This window comes from Podarcis liolepis (assembly GCF_965112155.1).
Source record: "Podarcis liolepis genome assembly, chromosome: W".
Classification (NCBI taxonomy): domain Eukaryota; kingdom Metazoa; phylum Chordata; class Lepidosauria; order Squamata; family Lacertidae; genus Podarcis; species Podarcis liolepis.
The window spans coordinates 22,235,935-22,259,366 of NC_139568.1; the positions used below are offsets into that span (position 1 = coordinate 22,235,935).

General features: G+C 43.1%; 1 protein-coding gene and 1 long non-coding RNA gene across 2 annotated transcripts in view; both read right to left on the reverse strand.

Annotated features, from left to right (window-relative positions):
• Positions 1 to 23,432, reverse strand: part of LOC310697725 — a 951,570-nt gene that overhangs the window by 856,677 nt on the left and 71,461 nt on the right. The window lies entirely within an intron of this gene.
• The window catches only part of LOC310697688 (four and a half LIM domains protein 1-like), a 37,258-nt gene that overhangs the window by 6,442 nt on the left and 7,384 nt on the right, over positions 1 to 23,432 (reverse strand). The window contains exons 2-3 of the mRNA XM_083484384.1: positions 3,193 to 3,374; positions 1,662 to 1,836 (exon numbers count right to left, since the gene is read on the reverse strand). Of these exons, the coding sequence (XP_083340510.1) occupies positions 1,662 to 1,836; positions 3,193 to 3,374 (357 nt within the window). The remainder of the gene's footprint in view (positions 1 to 1,661; positions 1,837 to 3,192; positions 3,375 to 23,432) is intronic.

The following is a 23,432-nucleotide window of genomic DNA, read 5'->3' on the forward strand; positions in this document are numbered from 1 at the left end:
GCTAGAACAGGTGTCGGCAAACTCGGTCCTCCAGCTGTTTGGGGACTACAACTCCCATCATCCCTAGCTAACAGGACCAGTGGACAGGGGTGATGGGAGTTGTAGTCCCCAAACATCTGGAGAGCCCAGTTTGCCTATGCCAGAGCTAGAAAAACAAAAAACATCTATACCTAGGTATTCCCAAAATGTAGATCTACTGTTTCACGCGAGGACTTTCGATTTTGTGTCCTCATTTACCAAAGCTGTGGTGCTTGTCATTCGCAATGGTGACGCTTATCCGACTCTACGGTGGCACTTGTCATTCCCCGTGGTGCCGTGCATGCAAAATTAACTAAATTTTGGGGGCACTGGGCGGGTTTTTGCACCCCAGCGGCGCATGTGCGAAGGGCTAAACTAACTTTTGTCCAGAAAGTTGTGATGGGGGATGAGTGTTCAGACCCCAGGGCCCTCACTTGTGGGGTGCCTCAGGGTTCTGTCTTCTGCTTTTTAACATCTACATGCAGCCGCTGGGAGAGATCATCAGGGGGCTGGGTGTCCATCAATATGCGGATGATACCCAGCTCTACCTCTCTTTTAAATTGGAACCAGTGAAAGCAGTGAAGGTCCTGTGTGAGTGCCTGGAGGCAGTTGGAGGATGGAAGGCGGCTAATGGATTGAGGTTGAATCCTGACAAGACAGTAGTACTGTTGTTGGGGGACAGGGGGTGGGCTGGTGGGGAGGACTCCCTGGTCCTGAATGGGGTAACTGTGCCCCTGAAGGACCAGGTGCGCAGCCTGGGAGTCATTTTGGACTCGCAGCTGTCCATGGAGGCGCAGGTCAATTCTGTGTCCGGGGCAGCTGTCTACCAGCTCCATCTGGTACGCAGGCTGAGACCCTACCTGCCCACAGACTGTCTCGCCAGAGTGGTGCATGCTCTGGTTATCTCCCGCTTGGACTACTGCAATGCACTCTACGTGGGGCTACCTTTGAAGGTGACCCGGAAACTACAACTAATCCAGAATGCAGCATCTACACTGGGGACTGGGAGCGGCTGCCAGGACCACATAAAACCGGTCCTGAGAGATCTGCATTGGCTCCCAGGACGTTTCTGAGCACAAATCAAAGTGTTGGAGCTGACCTTTAAAGCCCTAAACGGCCTCAGTCCTGTATACCTGAAGGAGTGTCTCCACCATGAAGGACTTCTGGTGGTTCCCTCATTGCGAGAAGTGAGGTTACAGGGAACCAGGCAGAGGGCTTCTCGGTATTGGCGCCCACCCTGTGGAACACCCTCCCATCAGATGTCAAGGAAAGTAGCAGCTATCCTAGGGAAGTTTTTAATATTTAATGCTGTATTGTTTTTTTACACTTGATTGGGAGCCACCCAGGGTGGCTGGGGGAAATCAGCCAGATGGGCGGGGTAGAAATAATAAATTATTATTATTATTATTATTAGTAGTAGTAGTAGTAGTAGTACGGGGTCGCTGGGTGGGTCTTTGCATCCCAGCAGTGCTCATACTCAAGACAGCCCTGGTTTTGTGCGCAAAGTTAAAAATGAATTCATGTTATGTAAGTATCTTGGTAAGAGAAATGTTCCATAAGCCTGCTGACCGTCCCAGGGCAATGCTCCATGATCGAGGGGGGCAAGAAGCAAAGGGGCGCAAGGCAGCCGAGAGGAGTCCTACCTGCCACGATGGGCTTCTGGCAGCCCTTGCAGTGGGGGGCCTGACCCATAGTGCACTTGTTGCACCACACTTTGTTGTGCTCCTTCAGCATGAAGGGCTCATTGACCAGAGACACAGAGCACTTAAAGCAGTGGAAGCAGTTCTCGTGCCAGTAGCGGTTCTTGAAATGCAGTTCCTGGAGGGAGGGAGGAGGAGAAGGCAGCAGAACTGGGGTTGAATCCTGACAAGACAGAAGTCTGGTTGTGGGGGGGGGCAGGTGGGGGGGACTCCCTGGTCCTGATCTATCTATCTATCTATCTATCTATCTATCTATCTATCATCTATCATCTATCATCTATCATCTATCATCTATCATCTATCATCTATCATCTATCATCTATCATCTATCATCTATCATCTATCATCTATCATCTATCATCTATCATCTATCATCTATCATCTCTCTCTCTCTCTCTCTCTCTCTTTCTCTCTCTATATGACAGCCTTAGCTTATTGAGCTTCCGTTCCAATTTCTCTACACATTTCCCCTCCACCCGATGATTTTCACTGTTTCCCATTTAAAAGCAAGAGTGTGTTGGGGGGAGTATTGCATAGAGTTTTTTTTTGTAGCTCTCCCCTACCCCAGTAACTTTTTGTACACAATAAGGATTTGGCGATCTACCAGGATCGGCCACAGATCTACTGGTAGATCATCCCTGCCTGTGTGAGAAGCTTGCCTCAAGCCAGCCGCTGTGCATTCAAAAGGGGAATGCACTCTGCTCAGCAAAGGGACTTGCTAGCACAAGTTAGGAAGAAATATATATAAAAAATGTGTCTATGTGCCCATCCTGTCTTTTTATAGTAGTGTCCAGAAAATGTATTTATTGCATAGATTGGTTATTTGTTAGGTTGATGGTGGGGTGAAAGCCATTCCATTGAATGTCCGCTGGAAGGTGCACAGGGTCTGCTGACCATGTGTCCAGAATCCAAAGGCTATTCATCAGGAAATAAGGATTTGTTTACAGTTTTTCATGTGTGCTGCTTGGGGACTAGAATGCCCATCATCCCTGACTGCTGGTCCTGTTAGCTTGGGATGATGGGCGTTGTACTCCCAAAACATCTGGAGGGCCGAGTTTGCCTATGCCTGTATTAAACAGCGGGTCCTCTCCCGCCTCCCTAAACAGCCCCACACTACTTTAGGGGGGGTGGGGAAGTGTGGGATAGAAATATCCATTAAGCCAGTGTTTCCCAACGTTGGGTCTCCAGCTGTTTTTGGACTACAACTCCCATCATCCCCAATTAGCAAGACCAGTGGTCAGGGATGATGGGAATTGTAGTCCAAAAACAGCTGGAGACCCAACGTTGGGAAACACTGCATTAAGCCAGGCATAGGCAACCTTGGCCCTCCAGATGCTTTGGGACTACAACTCCCATGATCCCTAGCTAACAGGACCAGTGGTGGGATGATGGGAATTGTAGTCCCAAAACTTCTGGAGGGCCAAGTTTGCCTATGCTTGCATTAAGCAAACAAGCAAACTATTAAAATAACCACCTTGGAATCAGCCCCGATGGGTTTCTTGCACTCGGTGCAGGTGTTTGCGCAGAACTTCTCAAAGCATTTGATGCAGCAGTGGCGCCCTTCCTTCTGCACATACTTCTTCCCATGCAGGTTGTCCCGGCAATAGTGGCAATCAAAGCGCTCTGACATGGTGCCCACCGTGTAGCTGGTAGGCCCTGTAATAATAATAATAAGAAGAAGAAGAAGAAGAAGAAGGAGGAGGAGGAGGAGGAGGAGGAGGAGGAGGAGGAGGAGGAGGAGGACTTCCGGAGGTGGCGCGAAACAGCAATGGTGGTCCTCTTTGCGCTGTGAAGAGGAGCTCCGCAGAAAAGGGTCGTCCGCTGCGGCAAAGCGGAGACCCATTAAGAAAAACCACAGGCAGAGCGAGCCCGTGGCCGTGGGACTCGGCGGGCACCAGAAGCCCCCCCAGAAACGAAGAAGGAACCCCGTAAGGGGCTCCGGAACGTGGAAGGGGGAGCGGTGCTGTGAGTTCATCGCTCTTTCTGCGGAAGCGAAGCCGCGCGGCTGCTGCTGATGAGCGCTGACCTTTCTTCTTGGAACATCAGATTCTAAACTACAAACCCGTGAGTAGGGAACTTAAAAGTATCGGGACTAAAGTGATTAAATTTGGCTGAAAACGGGAGACGCAACCAGGAAGTCCGTCTTCCGATCGTGCTTAAGAGATCAAAGCAAAAGTTTTGACAAGCGGGAAGCGCTTTAAAAAGGACTGTAAAAAGTTTGGATTATCGTGCAATAATTGAGCTTGTTTCTGAGAAACTAAAAGAGACATTTCTGTTGTATTTATATTGGACTTTTGATCGGACTTTTCCTCTCCCCTTTGGATTTATAAATGATTAAGAAACCCAAAGCCTCGGACTGCCATGTTAAAGAAGAACTGTCAAATTGCTGAAACTGTATTTAATTTGAAAGTGTTACATGCAAGCGTTACAGTTTGGATAGAAACAGGGAAACTGTTTCTTGCACCTTCTTTGAGACTTTGTTTTAACTTGGGAAAAGCTCTACATGCCAAAAGGAAGTTGAAGGTTCTTTTGAAATTTGTTTTGGACTGCAGGGACTTTAATGGCGGAAAAACCTCTTTCTTTCTTCTGAATTACAGTTGTACTCCCCCTAGAGGATTTTGGATTTATAACTGTCTGGGAACTGTATTTTGTTTTGATTCTTTGCTGCCTTGTTGTTTATACTCTGGAACTGCCTTTCCCATGGGACTGCATATAGTTTGACCTTGACACATAGACAGGTTTGGAATGAGTGGCACAGGGAAAGCAAGATTGGCTAAAACGAAAGCAAAACAATTGGTACAAACAACCTTGACTTCTCAACCACGCAGATCATCTGTCCCAACTGTTTTAGGAACACAAGAAGGGGAAGTTGAGCTGACATCTTCAGAGGATATGGCTTCAGGAGGATCTGAAACAGTCTTAAATCAAATTTTGGAACAACTGGCAATTTTAAACCAAAAGGCGGACGAGCATTCGACTAAAATTGACCAAGCCACAGCTTCTATTAGTAAACTGACTGATCAAGTTGCTCAACATACACAAGCAATTGGGAATCTCCAGGAAGCAACTGCAGAAAATCGTAAATTGGCTGAGGAAGCCAATCAAAAAGCAGAGGAAGCCAATCAGAAGGCCGAGGCAATAAAAGTGGAGGTGAAGCCGCTGCACAAACAGATTAGTGAACAACAGGCCTACCTGTCTATGGTTGAATTGAGAAATCGGGAAAACAATCTCAGATTGAGAGCTATTCCAGAACTTGAACAGGAAGACTTGATTGGTTATGTGACATCGGAATTTTCAAAGTTCTGGGGTATAGAAGAAGACAAGGACTGTAAAATTGTGACTGCTTTTAGACTGGGAAGAGTGGTGAGGAAGGACAGATCCAGAGATTGTTTGATCATTTTGAGATCCAAGCAAGAGAGAGATAAGATACTAGGCCTTCATTTTGGAAAATCACTTGTTATTCAAGGCAACAGAGCAGAAATTTACAGAGACATACCGAAACAACTTTTGGACCTCAGAGCTACATACACAGAACTAGCAAGACTACTGAGAGGCAACTCAATTCCTTATAGGTGGGAGTTTCCCCAAGGATTATCTTTTAACTTCAAAGGAAAGAAAATTAAAATCAAAACAGCAGAAGACCAACAAAAGTTTCTGAACGACCACGAAGAAGACCTTCAAAAGGGGGCAGCAGGATCTTGGCCACCACCTCTGCCTGCACCTGCACCGACACCTGCACCCTCGGGACCAGAGGACCAAAAGGAAGAGACGCCATCACAGGACTAACAGATTGATCCAGGATGTCTCTGCAGCTTCTCAGTTGGAATATTAATGGCGGGAATTCCCCGGAAAAAAGAAGAAGAATCTTTCATATATTGAAAAAAGAACAATTGGACATTATTTGCTTGCAGGAAACACATGTGACTAGGCTCCACAGGAAAGTGCTAATTAATAAAAGACTAGGCCAAGAATTTATTTCATCGGACAGAGTCAAGAAAAGAGGAGTGGTGATCTATGCAAAGGAGAGCCTGTCACCAAAATTTCTATTCAAAGATGAGCAAGGAAGAATTTTGGCAATTGAAATACAGACGCAAGGAGAAAAATTTTTAATATTAGGAATCTATGCACCGAATGAGGGGAAATCAGAATTTTATAAGAAGCTGCATGAGATAATGCTGGACTATCTAGACTATACCAACATCATTATGATGGGAGATATGAATGGGGTGGTCTCTACAAACATGGATAAGTCACAAAATCAAAATTTAACAAAAGACGGCAGACTACCCAAAACATTCTTTGAACTAACTGACAATATGGACTTGATTGATATATGGAGGACAAAGAACCCCTTAGGTAAAGAAGGAACTTTCTTTTCTGAGGCCCATTTGTCATGGACAAGAATCGACCAAATATGGATAACTAGAGGGCTGGCACCTAAGACTAGAAAAGTGGAAATCTGCCCAAAAACCTGCTCCGACCATAACGCCATGAAAGTGGAACTGAGACTTACTCCAATCGGTTCCTTCAGATGGAAAATGAATGACACCCTATTAAGAGATCAGGAGATTGTGAAGAAGGCCCAAAAAACTTTAAAAGACTATTTTGAAATAAATTTGAACACTACGGTGGAAAAGAGAACAATCTGGGACGCAAGTAAAGCAGTCATGAGAGGGTTTTTGATACAACAGAACACGATTAAGAAAAGACTTTGGAATGGAAAAAAGGATAAGATCTTAGAGAAGATAAGAGATGGAGAGAAAAAATTGAGATCAAAACCAAAATCGAAGGAGGTTCTGAGAGAAGTTAAATTCTATCAAGCACAATATGCTAAATTGATAAATCAAGAAGTTGAGTGGAAAATTAAACAAATGAAACAAAGATCATTTGAATCAGCGAACAAGTGTGGGAAACTGCTAGCATGGCAGTTGAAAAAGAGACAAAAATTGAACACAGTTACTAACTTAGAGATTGAAGGGAGAAATATCCAGAAACCCGAGGAAATTAGAAAGTGTTTCCAGAGATACTTCAAAAAGCTCTACACTCAAGGGCCGCAGGAAGAGACTGAGATAGACCAATTTTTAAAAATTAATGGATTACCAAAATTAGCCCAGGAAAAGAGAACAATCCTGAACTATAAAATAACACAACAAGAAATTGAGGGTGCCATTCAGAATATGCAACTAGGCAAATCTCCAGGCCCAGATTGGCTCACCTCCAAGTACTATAAGATATTGAAAGACTTTTTGATACAACCATTAATGGAGGTATGCAATCAGATTATGGAGGGGAAGAAGGCACCGGAATCGTGGAAAGAAGCTTTCATCACATTGATACCTAAAGTGGAAACTGAAAAGACTCAACTTAAGAACTACCGTCCCATCTCACTCCTAAATGTGGATTATAAAATTTTTGCAGACATTTTGGCAAGTAGACTTAAAAAAGTACTAAATGAAGTAATTCATAAAGACCAGGCAGGCTTTCTCCCAGGTAGACATTTGTTTGATAACACTAGGAATATTATTGACATTTTGGAACTTTTGCAAACTAACATCAATACAAAAGCAGTATTAATCTTTATAGATGCGGAGAAGGCCTTTGACAACATTTCTTGGAAGTTTATGAAAAAAAACTTGGAAGGGATGGGAGTGGGACGGGGGTTTGAAAATGGAATAGAGGCAATTTATTCAGAGCAAAAAGCTAAATTGATAGTTAACAATGTGGTGACAGAAGAGTTCAAAATTGAAAAAGGAACACGACAAGGTTGCCCCTTATCCCCTCTGTTATTTATTTCTGTCCTGGAGGTGCTTTTGAACATGATTAGGGAGGACCGGTTGGTGCAAGGAATACAGGTCAGAGAGAAACAATATAAACTGAAAGCCTTTGCAGATGACTTGGTTTTAACATTACAGGAGCCAGAATCTAGTACGAAAAGAGTTTTAGAATTAATTCATGAGTTTGGTCGGGTGGCGGGGTTCAAATTGAACAAGCAAAAAACTAAGGTTTTGGAGAAAAAATTGACACCTTTAGAAGCAGAGGGGTTTCAGAAAGAGACAGAGTTAAATGTGGTTAAAAAGGTGAAATACCTAGGGGTTAATTTGTCTGCTAAAAATTTGTATTTATTTAAAGACAATTATGAAAAATGTTGGTCAGAAATCAAAAAGGATTTAGAAACTTGGTCAAGATTGAAACTTTCCTTGTTGGGTCGAATTGCAGCTATAAAAATGAATGTATTGCCGAAGATGTTGTTTTTGTTTCAAACCCTTCAGATTGTGGACAGAGTGGAATGTTTTGGAAAGTGGCAGACAGATATCTCTAAGTTTGTCTGGCAGGGCAAAAAGCCCAGGATAAAATTTAAAATTCTAACTGACGCAAAGGAAAGAGGGGGATTTGCCCTGCCGGACTTAAGGTTATATTATGAAGCTGCAGCTTTCTGCTGGATGAAGGATTGGCTACTTTTAGAGAACACTGATGTCCTGGATCTGGAAGGGTTTAACAATGCTTTTGGTTGGCATGCATATTTGTGGTACGACAAGGTAAAGGTTCACAAAATGTTCAAAAACCATATTGTCAGAAAAGCAATATTTATTGTCTGGACAAAATACAAAGACTTATTAGAAAATAAGACCCCGAGATGGTTATCACCAATGGAGGCCAAGGCCCGAAAAAGACCCAATATGGAAGCCGGTTGGCCGAAATATTGGGAAATAATAGAAAAAATTGGAGACAATTGGAGGCTGCAGAGTTTAGAAAAATTAAAAAATAAGGTGCGAGATTGGTTACATTACGCTCAAATCCAAGAGGTTTTCAAATTGGACAAAAAAATAGGATTCCAGGTGGAAAAATCGAAATTAGAGACAGAACTGCTTGAACCAAAGACTAAGGTACTTTCAAGAATGTATAACTTGCTGCTTAAATGGAACACTCAGGATGAGACAGTCAAATCAGCCATGATAAAATGGGCTCAGGACATTGGGTATAACATCATGTTTGAGGACTGGGAAAGGTTATGGACCACCGGAATGAAATTCACGGCATGTAATGCCTTGAAAGAAAATATTATGAAAATGATATATAGGTGGTACATGACCCCAGTCAAGCTTGCAAAAATATATCACCTGTCTGATAATAAATGTTGGAAATGTAAGGAGGCTGAAGGGACATTCTTTCACCTCTGGTGGACTTGTCCAAAAGTGAAGGCCTTTTGGGAAATGATCTATAATGAGTTAAAAACGGTATTTAAGTATACCTTTCTTAAGAAACCAGAGGCCTTCCTCTTGGGCATTGTCGGCCAGAAAGTGTTAAAGAAGGATAGAACTTTCTTTATGTATGCAACAACAGCAGCAAGAATACTCATCGCAAAACACTGGAAGACCCAAGATTTGCCCATGCTGGAAGAATGGCAGACGCAATTGATGGACTACATGGAACTGGCTGAAATGACTGGCAGAATCCGAGATTTGGGAGAAGAAACAACGGAAGAGGACTGGAAAAAATTTAAGGACTATTTACAAAAACAATATAAGTTGTATGAATGTTAAAAATTTACACGATTCGGAAACTATAGCTTCAGCAATTAGAATTGGGAAACAGGAAATTATATTTTAAGTAAGAAAAGGTCAAAATCTAAGGTAATACTATGTTTAATTTAAGATATAAGTAATTGATGAAAAGTATGTTAAATTTGGAGGTATAGTATTTGAAAAGTACAAAATAAGGTATGAAACAAGGTAATAATTTGCTGATATTTTTATTATAAAGAATGCAGGGTATGGGAGATGTGAGGAAGTCCAGTTAGTTATATAAAAAAATGTGTTGAATGGTTGGTTTTTTTTCTTTATTCTTTTCTTTTTTCTCTTGTTCTTTTATCTTTTTCTTCAGTGTATGTTTCTAACTTTGTATTTGAAAATTTAATAAAATATTTATAAAGAAGAAGAAGAAGAAGAAGAAGAAGAAGTAGTTATTATTTAGGGCAAAGGAGGCAGGGAGGGAGATGTAGATATATTGATTAGTGCGTGCCTGCTAATTGATTTACAGCGGTCCGGCGCGCTTCCTCTGCGCAACTCTGCTTCTTCCAGGCACGCCTAGCAGAGTAAACACACAGCGGGAAAACTGTCACGTAGCTTCCGACAAATACACAGAGCACAGTAATGTCCATTTACTTTTTTTTTTTTATAATAATTTTTATTAATTTTCCGAACATATAATAAAACAAATAACAAAACAAAACCATACAGAACATACAAACAAATAAACATGTATAATTTCTTAAGCTTATTTTCATACACCTTCTTTCCCGGACTTCCCCATACCTCCCTTTTTCTGCATCCTTATGTTAACCCTTTCTCAGCAACCCTTCGTTCCGTTAATTCGCTCATTTTCGTTTTGCATTCTTTAAAGTTATGATTTACAGCTGCAATTCTCTATTTCTTATAACCATAACATCTCAGCCATCATCAATTTTACAACAGTCTTTAAGATATTTTTTGAATTTCTTCCAATCTTCTTCCACCGTCTCTCTCCCCTGGTCACGGATTCTGCCGGTCATCTCTGCCATTCCCATATACTCGATCACCTTCGCTTGCCATTCTTCCAGAGTAGGTAGCTGCTGCGTCTTCCAATACTTTGCCAGAAGAATTCTTGCCGCTGTGGTAGCATACATAAAAAATGTTTTGTCCTTCCTTGACACCAATTGGCCTACCATGCCCAGGAGAAAGGCCTCTGGCTTTTTCAAAAATGTCCATTTAAGGACCTTTTTAATTTCATTATAGATCATTTCCCATTAGGCCTTTACCTTCGGGCAGGTCCACCAAAGGTGATAGAAGGTACCTTCAGTCTCATTACATTTCCAACATTTGTTACTGGGCAGATGATAAATTTTTGCAAGTTTGACTGGGGTCATGTACCACCTATAGATCATTTTCATTATATTCTCTCTTAATGCATTACAAGCTGTAAACTTAATACCTGTATTCCATAACTGTTCCCAGTCATCAAACATTATGTCATGACCTATGTCTTGTGCCCATTTGATCATGGCTGATTTTACTGTTTGATCTTGTGTATTCCACTTCAGCAGCAAATTGTACATTCTCGACAAGTTCTTAGTATTGGGTTCTAGCAGTTCTATTTCTAATTTCGACCTCTCCATCTGAAAACCTATTTTCCTGTCCTGTTTAAATACCTCGTTTATCTGATGGTAGTGCAACCAGTCTCGTACCTTAGACTTTAATTTGTCAAAACTCTGCAATTTAACTCTTTCACCATCTTGTTCTAAAATTTCACAATATTTTGGCCAATTGGACTCCATATTTAGTTTTTTTATCTCTTTAGCCTCCATTGGTGATAACCACCTAGGGGTTTTACTTTCCAGCAAATCTTTATATCTTATCCAAACATTATACAGTGCTTTCCTCACAATATGGTTTTTAAAGCCTTTATGCAATTTTACCTTGTCATACCATATATATGCATGCCAACCAAATCTATTGTCATACCCTTCCAGATCCAAAATGTCTGTATTCTCAAGAAGTAGCCATTGTTTCAGCCAGCAAAAAGCTGCCGATTCATAATAAAGTCTCAAGTCCGGCAGGGCAAAACCCCCTCTGTCTTTTGCATCAGTTAAAATCTTAAAGTTTATTCTGGGCTTTTTGCCCTGCCAGACAAATTTTGATATGTCTTTTTGCCACCTCTTGAAACAGTCCATCTTATCCAAGATCTGGAGTGTCTGGAATAAAAACAACATTCTAGGCAATACATTCATCTTGATGACAGCAATTCGGCCTAACAAGGAAAGTCTCAACCTTGACCATATTTCTAGATCTTTCTTCACCTCTGTCCAACATTTATCATAATTGTCTTTAAATAAGTTTACATTTTTAGAAGTCAAGTTCACACCCAGATATTTCACCTTTTTTGTTATTGTTAAACCTGTTTCCCTCTGAAACTTGTCTTTTTCTGCCATTGTTAGATTTTTCTCTAACACTTTGGTTTTTTGCATGTTCAGTTTAAATCCTGCTACTTGACCAAATTTGTCAATTAGTTCTAAAACTCTTTTAGTACTGGTCTCTGGCTGTTTCAAAGTCAATACCAAATCATCTGCAAATGCCCTTAATTTATAGTCTTTTGCTCCGAGCTGAACACCTTCAACCAATTGGTCCCCTCTAATCATGTTCAACAAGACCTCCAGGACTGTTATGAAAAGTAAGGGTGATATTGGGCATCCCTGTCGTGTACCTTTTTCTATAGGAATCTCTTCCGTTACCACATTGTTAACGATCAACTTTGCTTTTTGCTTAGAGTATATAGCACCTATACCGTTTTCAAATCTTTGGCCTACCCCCATCCCTTGAAGATTCTTCTTCATAAAGGTCCAACAAATGTTATCGAAGGCTTTCTCCGCATCCACAAAAATTATCACTGCTTTTCTATTAATCTTTACTTCCAACAACTCTAAAATGTCTATAATGTTCCTTACATTGTCTGACATATGTCTCCCTGGGAGAAAGCCTGTTTGGTCCTTATGAATCTCCTGCACCAAAACTCTCTTCAGTCTTTTTGCTAAAATGTCTGCAAAAATTTTGTAATCCACATTGAGTAATGATATAGGGCGGTAGTTTTTGACCTGATTCTTTTCAGTCTCTGTTTTCGGTATAAGTGAAATAAAAGCTTCTTTCCACGATTCGGGTGCCTTTTTCCCTTCCAAAATTTCATTACAAACTTCCTTCAGTGGTTGTATTATCCATTCCTTCAGTGCCTTGTAATATCTAGCAGTCAAACCATCTGGGCCTGGAGATTTTCCCAGTTTCATCTTCTGAATGGCGTCCTCTATTTCTTGTCCTGTTATTTTCTCATTCAAAATCCTTTTACTTTGATCTGAAATCTTTGGTAATCCGTGCTTTTTAATAAATTCTTCTATTTCGTGCTCATTAACCGGCCCTTGTGCATATAGTTTCCTAAAGAAACTTTGGAAACAGTTATTTATCTCATTTGGTTTGTGGATAATTTTTCCTTCCATTTCCAAACTTGTCACAGTATTCAGTTTTTGTCTCTTTTTCAGTTGCCATGACAGGAGTTTCCCACATTTGTCTGCCGATTCAAATGTTCTTTGTCTCATTTGCTTTATCTTCCATTCTATCTCTTGATTCATCAGTTCCATATATTGTGTCTGATAATACTTTATTTCTCTCAAAATCTCATGAGACTTTGGTTTGGACCTCAATTTCTTTTCGGCTTCTTTTATCTTTTCCAAAAGTTTTTCTTTTCTCTCATTCTGTTTTTTCCTCTTTATGGAGTTTTGTTGTATTAGGAAACCTCGCATCACGGCCTTGCTAGCGTCCCAAATTGTTCTTTTTTCCACATCAGTTCTCAAATTTATTTCAAAATAGTCTTTCAGTGCTTTTTGGGCCTTTTTGTAAATCTCTTCATCTCTAAATAGGGCGTCATTCATCCTCCATCTGAAGGTTCCAGTTGTTGTTAGTTTCATCTCTATCTTCACTGCGTTATGGTCAGAGCAAGTCTTTGGGCAGATTTCTGCTTTTTTTATCTTCGGTACCATAGAACTAGTTACCCAAATTTGGTCAATCCTTGTCCAGGTCATCTTTGCTTCAGAAAAGAAAGTTCCCTCCCTCTCCAGAGGGTTCTTTACTCTCCATATGTCCATCAAGTCCAGTGTTTCAGTCATTTCAAAGAAGGTCTTTGGAAGTCTCCCATCGTTGGAGATTATCTGTCTCTGTGCCTTATCCATGTTAGTGGAGACAACACCATTCATGTCTCCCATCATTATAATTTTAAAGTCCAAATAGTCCATTAAAGTCTCATGCAACTTCTTGAAGAATTCCGCCTTCCCCTCATTTGGTGCATATATTCCCAATATCATAATTTTTTCCCCTTGAACTTGTATTTCTATTGCCAGGTATCTTCCTTGTTCATCTTTAAAGATCATTTTAGGAGCCAATTTCTCTTTTGCATAAATCACAACACCTCTTTTTTTAACTTTATCTGATGAGATGAATTCTTGTCCAAGCCTCTTGTTTATAAGTAGTTTCCTATGTGTCCTGGTCACATGCGTTTCTTGTAGGCAAATTAAGTCCAATTGCTCTCTTTTCAAAATATGAAAGACTTGGCGCCTCTTCCTGGGGAGGTTAAGACCATTACAATTCCAACTAAGAAGTTGCAGAGACATTTTGGTACTATGTACCTACTCCTCCAACTGCTCCAAGTTTTTGTTCCTCCTCCGATGGTAGTAAAAGTCCAAATGAGAGATTTGCAATATCTGTCGGTTCTTTCTCTACTGTTGTGTCTACTGTTCCTTTCTGTAGATCCTCCTGGTTTCTTTCCAAAAACAATTCTTTGTCTTGAACTGTTTTTATTTTGATCTTCCTTCCTGTGTAGTTAAAAGACAATCCTTGTGGGAACTCCCACCTGAAAGGTATGCTGTTCTTCTTCAGAAGGTAAACCAAATCTTTGTAGTAGGCCCTCACCTCCAAAATGTATTTAGGGATGTCTTTGAAGATCTGAACTTGACAGTTCTGGATTACAAGAGCCTTTTGGTAATGTAGATTTAGTATTTTGTCTCTTTCTTCTTTAGATCTCAATGTAATCAAGCAATCCCTAGGCTTCTTGCCTTGCCTTCTGCCCAACCGGAAGGCCGTTGTTATTTCAAATTCTTCCTCCTGAAATTCGTCCTGCCAAAATTCCAGAATATTTTCTGTGAGGAATTCTGCAAGACTGTCTTTCTCCTCCTCTGGAACTGATCTTAATTTAAGATTTTTCTCCTTTCTCTGAAGTTCCCACAAAGACAGGGTTGCATCATGTTCATTCACCTTTTTTGTGATTGGTGCAAGCTCCCTCTTAGTTTCTTCTGCTGTGTCTTTTGCACTTTGAGCAATCTTTCTTGTTTCTGAATTTTCTTGAATAAGCTTATTTATAGAGTCTGTATTAGAGGCTACGCTTGCCGTGTTCAAGTCCAATCTTGTTGTCAGGTCATTCAATTTTTTTGTATTCTCCGCTGACTGCTTTGTTAGTGCTTCCAAAGACTGGTTTATTTTGAGCAATGCCTGTGTCATTGACTCCATAGATGCAGTTGGTGCTTTTTCCTGTCCAGCTGGTATTGTGCCTTGCATAGAGCCCCTTTTCTTTTGAGTTTGCTGGGTTTGTTTTGCTTTGGATCTAGTTGTTATCTCATCTGGTTGGCTACTCATGTCCTCAAGGTCAATTCTCACAGGAAAGGCTTAGAAGTGGAAAGTTCCACTCTTTCCCTCTCACAGTAACAAATTTTCTTTAAGTCCTCTAGAGGGAGCATTTAATTGTATCCAGTTTAGAAAGTCAGAGACACATAAAGTAAGGAACAAAGAATCCAAAAACAGAGTCCAAAAGTCCACAGTCAAAACACTTTTTACAGATTTAGTATTTTGTCTCTTTCTTCTTTAGATCTCAATGTAATCAAGCAATCCCTAGGCTTCTTGCCTTGCCTTCTGCCCAACCGGAAGGCCGTTGTTATTTCAAATTCTTCCTCCTGAAATTCGTCCTGCCAAAATTCCAGAATATTTTCTGTGAGGAATTCTGCAAGACTGTCTTTCTCCTCCTCTGGAACTGATCTTAATTTAAGATTTTTCTCCTTTCTCTGAAGTTCCCACAAAGACAGGGTTGCATCATGTTCATTCACCTTTTTTGTGATTGGTGCAAGCTCCCTCTTAGTTTCTTCTGCTGTGTCTTTTGCACTTTGAGCAATCTTTCTTGTTTCTGAATTTTCTTGAATAAGCTTATTTATAGAGTCTGTATTAGAGGCTACGCTTGCCGTGTTCAAGTCCAATCTTGTTGTCAGGTCATTCAATTTTTTTGTATTCTCCGCTGACTGCTTTGTTAGTGCTTCCAAAGACTGGTTTATTTTGAGCAATGCCTGTGTCATTGACTCCATAGATGCAGTTGGTGCTTTTTCCTGTCCAGCTGGTATTGTGCCTTGCATAGAGCCCCTTTTCTTTTGAGTTTGCTGGGTTTGTTTTGCTTTGGATCTAGTTGTTATCTCATCTGGTTGGCTACTCATGTCCTCAAGGTCAATTCTCACAGGAAAGGCTTAGAAGTGGAAAGTTCCACTCTTTCCCTCTCACAGTAACAAATTTTCTTTAAGTCCTCTAGAGGGAGCATTTAATTGTATCCAGTTTAGAAAGTCAGAGACACATAAAGTAAGGAACAAAGAATCCAAAAACAGAGTCCAAAAGTCCACAGTCAAAACACTTTTTACAGTTTCAATATCCTCAAATGTTCACAAAATAACTCCATTAAAGTCTTATAACTTTGTTTCAGTCAAAACCCCAACTTTGTATCCAGTTTAAGTTGACAGTTCAGTTGCCCGGTGCTTACTCCGGCAGCCCGACTCAGGGTTTTGACAGTGGAAGATCTCTTCCCTCCGCTCCTTCAAGCAGGTTTATACGTTTCACTTTTACTCCCCCCCTTCTCCTGCTTACTGGGGGGAAGTTTAAATCCGATGTCTGGTTTTAAACAGCTTAGAAGTTAACCTTCATTTAAATGCAGCTTTGTTCTTTCGTTGCTTTATTTACATGCAGTCCGGGGAGGCAGACTTCCTTACTTTTTGCCTTTCCCGTTTTCAGCCAAATTTCAAAATTCCACTTTAAACGTCCCGTTCCGTCTGTCAATCTTACTCACGGGTTTTGCAGTCCAAATTCAATTTCAGGAAGGAATCGGCGCTCTCTGTTCAATGGCGACGCGGCTTCACTCCGCAGGCTGGGTGACGACTCTCAGCACCGCGCTCACACCCGATGCTGCTCCGTAGCCTTTAAAAAGGCTCTTTCACAGTACCGGGGGGCGCAAAAGGTGCCCGCCGAGTCTCCTTGCTTACAGGCTTCAGCGCCTGTAATTTTAGGGGTCCCCCGCTCGCCGTAGCGGGTCAGACCCGAACTTGCGGAGCAGTCCTCCCTCGGAGCTCGAGGCAAGGACCGCCATTAAACACTGGCGCCGACCGGAAGTCAGTAATGTCCATTTACAGCTCTTTATTTCATCATTTCCCAGAAAACTCCAGGACTTCTCGCAGCCATGACAAACTGCGTCCTTCTCTCTCAAAAACCGAGAGGAACAGTCAGGAAAACTCCTCCCAGCTTCCAAAGCTGACGTCAGAATGCTGAGGCATCATGGGAACAACTTAACCTGTTAAGTTCCGACTCCCATACCCCCTCTGCATCACATTCTGACAATACCTGTGGAACATCCGCATACCTCTCAGACTCACACTGTGCGAAACTTACCCACGCACCTGTGGCCTGATATCTTTCAGGTGGAATACCCTTCGTTGTGCGACTGGATCGCCTGGGCACAAACTCAGATGCTTCCCCTGTCTCACCATCACCAGCAGGTGTGTCCTCAGCATCACGGGATTCCCCCTCTGACTTAAAACGTCTTTGAATCCTCTCCATTACACTCACTGGAGAACTAGGCTCACTTTTGACCTCTCTTTTTACAACTTGTGGAGATGCCCCACCCTGCTCCAGACTTTGGTCAGTGACCTGATCGTCATCAGCAGACTCAGCCTCTCCTTCCTCCCCCTCAGAATCTTCCTGTTCTGAATCAGAAAGACACTCTGAAAGAACATCACGCTTGACAGGAGTCTTTGACCTTTCATCCTGTTCATAGAACTCAGCGTGTTTGCTGATCAGCAACTTACTCTGATCACCTGATGGGAACGCAAACCTCCATGCACGCGCTGCTGGCTCATACCCACAGAAGATCATTTTCCGGAACTTGGATCCATCTGGCCCTTGCAAAACTTCAGGCACCGGCACAGATGCATGCGAACCGAACCTGCACAGAAAATGAATCTGGGGTTTCCTGCCATGCAACAAACCAAACGGTGTGTCACCTACCACTGAATTGTAGGTACGATTCCAGGTGAAGTTCACATACCGGATTGCCTCCAGCCAAAACTTTGGTGGCAACCCAGAATCCTTCAGCAACACCTGTGCAGTTTTGACCAGAGCCTCACACCTGAGCTCTGCCTCCCCCCTCTGATTGGGTGAAGTCACTGTGTGACGTATCCCTTTCTTGCGAAAAAACTTCTGCAAAGCAGAACCTGTGAACTGAGCACCTCTGTCACTGTTGACAGCTTCCACTCTGGTGGAGAACCTTAGTTCCACCTCCTCAATCCAACCTTTGATCAGCTGAGCTGCATCTTCCTTGGATTTGAGACCGTGCGTCCAGGTATTCTGCGTAAAGTTATCCTGCATCGTCAGCAGAAACCTGGCCCCTCCCAGACTTGGTTCCTTTACGGGACCCAACAGATCTATGTGAACCAGTTCAAAAGACTTTGTGGTTACCCTCTCCACCTTTGGGTAACTGCACCCTTTTACCTTTGCATGTCTGCATGCTTCACAATCTATCTCACATCCACATTCTACAATGTGACAACCTTTGGCGACCTCCGGCAGCGTCTGTAGTTCTTCTAAAGAACCATGAGCTGTCCTAGTATGCCAAACATGGGCACATGACACATGATTGGGAATTGTAGCACGCAGGGCTTGTGCTTTCTCAACCTTCCCCTCACCCTCCAGAGACGATTTAAGAATGAAGAGATCATTCTGCCCCTTTTTAACCTTGGCAAGCATCCTCCCTCCTTTGGAGATTGTGCAGACAGCATCCTCAAAACAAACCTTAAACCCCCTTTTTAACAAATAAGGTACAGACAAAAGACAGTGGTGTATCCCTGGAACGGTACAACACTCCAACTTCTCCTGCAGAATAGAAAAAGAAACATTTACAACGTTAGTTACATTTCGTTTCTGTCCATTTGCAAAAAGTATAGTTTTTTCAGCCTGAACTGCTCTGCAATTCCACATTTCGACAGCAGGGGTCTCTGGAATCAAATTGCGATTAGCCGCAGAGTCTATCACAAAACAAAACTCAGAACCTTTCTCACAACTGTTCTGAAACAATGCCAGACTGGCAGTTATTTGCTAAGTCTCCTCCTGATGTTTGTCACGTCCACCTGACTCAGCCCCACGCCTGGCTGTTCTCCCAGACTGGTTGCCATGGAAAACCGACTGGTTCCCATGAGAGTTGACCTTGACAACATCCTGCCTTGCCTCTCTGCTCCGGTGGGGGCAATTACGACGCAGATGTTCCGTGGAATTACAAACGTAGCACCGACGAACAGTGGAAAAAGCCTGAACAGTGCATTCCGCTGGCTTGGCTCCGCCCTTACACCCAGAGCTCCCGGTGCCAGCTCTGCCCTCTTTCTTGCGTTTTTCTTCTTCGTCCTGCAAGCGTCCCGCCACGTAATGCAGCGTCAGCTGTTGCGGATCCTGAGACTCCAGAGTTAGACACAGATTGTCATAACTCTTGTCCAGAGAGCTGAACAAAATGTACACTTTCTGCTCCTCTGGAAAATTAATATTTAACAGTCGCAGCTGGTTAAAAACGGCCAGCATATCAGTTACATGCTTCCTGATGCTATCCCCAGGACGTAACTTCATCTCAAACAAGCGTCTGGTGGTGTGGATCTTTGCCCCAGCCGTGGTTCTGTGATGCACCCGTTCCAACGCTTGATAGGCCTCACATGCATTTTCCAGGCCCTCAACCAAAGGTAGCTGCGAACCATCCAGGCTAAGCACGATTGCTCCCAGGGCCCTCTGGTTCCTCCTCTGGGAATTACGGGCTTCTGCTATCTCAGCTGCTGTAGCTCCAGCCCCTGGTGTAGCAAGTGGGGGTCCCTGCACGGCCTCCCAAAGACCCTTCGCCACCAGCCATGCCTTCAGCCTTCTACTATATTCCTCCCAGTTTCTGCCATCTAATTTTTCGAAAGGGACGGAATATGAATCATGGCCTTCTGCCATGGTCTCCCGTTCTCCCAAGGCGCCCCAAGCTGTACTCACAAATCACCAGCTCCTCTGGCTCCTCTCCATGGAGAAACGGTTTCCTGCTGCTCTCAGCACTTCAGCGACACAGCACAGCGTCTTTCAGCTTGCTTGCTTGCCTCAAAGTCAGTCCTTTGCTTCCGTCAGCCAAACTGCCTCAGAACGCGGACATCCAGGCATTCCGACAGCCTCCAGTGACAGCTTTACAAGCGGTAATTACAAGCTTTACAAGCGGTAATTACAAGGTCCATAACCTGTAGATATATTGATTAGTGCGTGCCTGCTAATTGATTTACAGCGGTCCGGCGCGCTTCCTCTGCGCAACTCTGCTTCTTCCAGGCACGCCTAGCAGAGTAAACACACAGCTGGAAAACTGTCACGTAGCTTCCGACAAATACACAGAGCACAGTAATGTCCATTTACAGCTCTTTATTTCATCATTTCCCAGAAAACTCCAGGACTTCTCGCAGCCATGACAAACTGCGTCCTTCTCTCTCAAAAACCGAGAGGAACAGTCAGGAAAACTCCTCCCAGCTTCCAAAGCTGATGTCAGAATGCTGAGGCATCATGGGAACAACTTAACCTGTTAAGTTCCGACTCCCATAGGCGACAGCGAAGCACATGGTCGGTCCACGGCAAATGGGAAAAGCACCTGCAGCTCGGAACATGGTGTGGGACAAGCATAAGCAACCTTTGGCCCTCCAGATGTTTTGGACTACAATTCCCATCATCCCTGACCACTGGTCCTGTTAGCTAGGGATCATGGGAGTTGTAGGCCAAAACATCTGGAGGGCCAAAGGTTGCCTATGCCTGCCTAAGAATAAAACTCATTCCCACACATGGGTCCACCTTTAGTTGTCCAGATCTTATCATAATGTGTAACAGGAAGCAAAGGTCAGCCAATAATAATAATAATAATAATTATTATTATTATTATTATTATTATTATTATTATTATTATTATTATTATTATTTATTACTTATACCCCACCCATCTGGCTGGGTTTCCCCAACCACTCTGGGCAGCTTCCAACAGAAGGTTAAAAATACATTAAAACATCAGTCAATCAGTCATTCAAAACTTTCCTAAAGAGGGCTGCCTTCAGATGTCTTCTAAACATCAGATAGTTGTTTATCTCTTTGACATCTGACAGGAGGGCGTTCCACAGGGCGGGCGCCACTACCGAGAAGGCCCTCTGCCTGGTTCCCTGTAACCTCGCTTCTCACAGGGAGGGAACCACCAGAAGGCCCTCGGGTGGAGATGCTCCGGGTGGAGATGCTCCTTCAGGTCTACTGGGCTGTTTAGGGCTTTCAAGGTCAGCAGCAACACTTTGAATTGTGCTTGGAAACGTCCTGGGAGGGAGCCAATGTAGGTCTTTCAGGACCGGTGTTATGTGGTCCCGGTCAAATCCTTTATTTTACAGAAAAAAAATTCAACCTTGCTGACATCCTCTTCACGTTGACCCACAGAGGAAGGTTTCCTTTTGGGAAGACTAAAATCCCCCCGTTTTTTTATTACAGGAAGGTAAAAAAAATTAATATGCTATGAATTGGGCCCAGTGGATGTCATCTCGGGGGTCCCAGTCACCAGCCTGGCTGCTGCATTATGTTAGAATTTTTATGCAGCCGATGCTGCTGCTGTGATTAATATAAATCACATGAGATGTCTGAGAAGAGTGTGATAACGGAAGACTGTCTTATCTCTTCCGTCTGAGCATGTTATTGTAACTGTACTTTCACTTTTGCAGTATGCAACAGTTGTTGTTCTGCCAGAGCTTGGAGAACACAGACGTGATTATGGATTGTCTGTATAGAATCTAAATAAAATGTAGTTTAGATCTACGGATGTTTCTTTCTTCTTGCTGTGTGATGCTAGAAGACTTGTGTGCACTTTTCAGATGAAAAGTGTCGCAGAGAGGCACTACGGAGATGAAGGGACATGCCATTCCAGAGACGTGCCTACTGGGAGACGCTCAGAGGTCTGGGGGGGGGTTGCCATTTCCCCCAGAGCATTTTTCCAACGCATTTTGGATTAGTTTAAGTTTCCAGGTCACCTTCAAAGGTAGCACCAAGTAGAGTGCATTGCAGTAGTCCAAGCGGGAGATAACCAGAGCATGCACTGCTCTGGGCAGGTGGGGTCTCATCCTGTGTCCCAGATGGAGCTGCCCTGGACACAGAATGGACCTGTGCCCCCATGGGTCCAAAATGACCCCCAGGCTGTGCAGCTGGTCCTTCAGGGGCAAAGTTGCCCCATTCAGGGCCAGGGAGTCCCTCTCTCTCTCACACACACCCTGTCCCCCCAACAGAATACTTTTGTCTTGTCAGAATTCAAGAAGTTGATGTTGAAGAATCGTCACTTCGACACTGGCAATTTTTGCTTCTTCCAGTACAGTTTGCCTGTGTCTTCCCAAATTTTTCGGAGACCCCGTTGATGGAATCTTTCAAGGAGTTGGAGACAGCGTTGGTAAGTGGTCTGTGTTTCACAAGCAGACAGTCAGGTTGGTAGTACCATAGCAAATTTGGGTTTTTCTGCAAATGTCCCGGTCCTCAAACACTCTGCCCTTCAATCGGGAGAAAGCTGCACTCGCAGAGTTCAGGCAGTGCTGGATTTCGGTATCAACATCGGCCCTTGTGGAAAGAGAACTGCCCAGGTAGGAGAAGTGATTGACATTTCCCAACGTTACATGGATCAATAAACACCTAACTGGGTGATTCTCGACAAGGAGACCATCACAGCAGAGAACAGGAAACCAACATTTATTAAAAAAAACAGCGAGGAGGACCTCTTGGACACGGAAAAAATATCTTTGAAACCCCACGTTCTGAAAGACGGTGTTTGAGATCTAGCACGGGGCCTGGGAGGTTGTCGGAATCAAGTCAAGCCTTCACTTCTCCCAAACAAGGGCTTGAAATATCCAAACTATGCTGTTCCAGGGCCAGCTCTGTGCGGCCTTGTAAACCAAACAGTTTTGTTTGTCCGTTGACTTTTCCGTCTCTTTCTAAGAAGTCCTGGTTGTTCAGGATCCAAAGAATCCATTGCCTAGGTGCTGTACTTTTCCATGTATAAGACTAGGGGCTTTTTTACTTCAAAAAATGTTTAAAAGGGGGCCCTGTTTTCTTAAATTTGAGTCCCCCAAAATAGGGGGCATCTTATACACGGGCGTGTGTTATACGCGGAAAAATACGGCAATTGGATGTTCTTTGATTTTATGGTCTTTTTAGAATGGGAGGTCACACATAATAGCCAATAGCCTAGCTGCTGTGCTTCTCAATATTCTCTGGTCGGCCTCTATTATTTTCTCCATCCTCAAAAAAAAACCAAAAAAAAAAAAACCAACTCAACAACTTTCCTCCCTAAAAAAAGGTCTCCCACTTAGACCTGAACCCCCCCCCCCCAAAACAGGCTTTCCTCCTCCCAAAAAGGGGGTAGATCACTGCCAGCTTTTAACTCTGTGAGTAGATCACAGTCTCTTGGGAGTTGGCCACCCCTGCAATAGGGAACCCACTTAAGGTCTCTAGATGCTGTGCTCTTGGGTACCCCATACAGGAAAAAGGAGCGGTGTGGGTTTTTTATAACATGATGTGAGTCCCAGCAGCTCTTTGCAGAGCGGGACGGCCTGTTTTGCTTCCTAGTCCACTAAGGAACACATTGCTTCCATTCCAGCTATGTTAACCTTGACCTGTCTCCCATTCATCAGGCGAGCCACCACCTCATCCATCAAGAGACAGGACACAGGAGAAAGACAAACTCCCAGGGTTTTCCCAACAGTTCACATTCTTGGCTAAAATTGCTCTGGGCAATGATCGTCTTTCTTTCTTTCTTAAAATATTTTTTATTAGTTTTTCTTTTTCA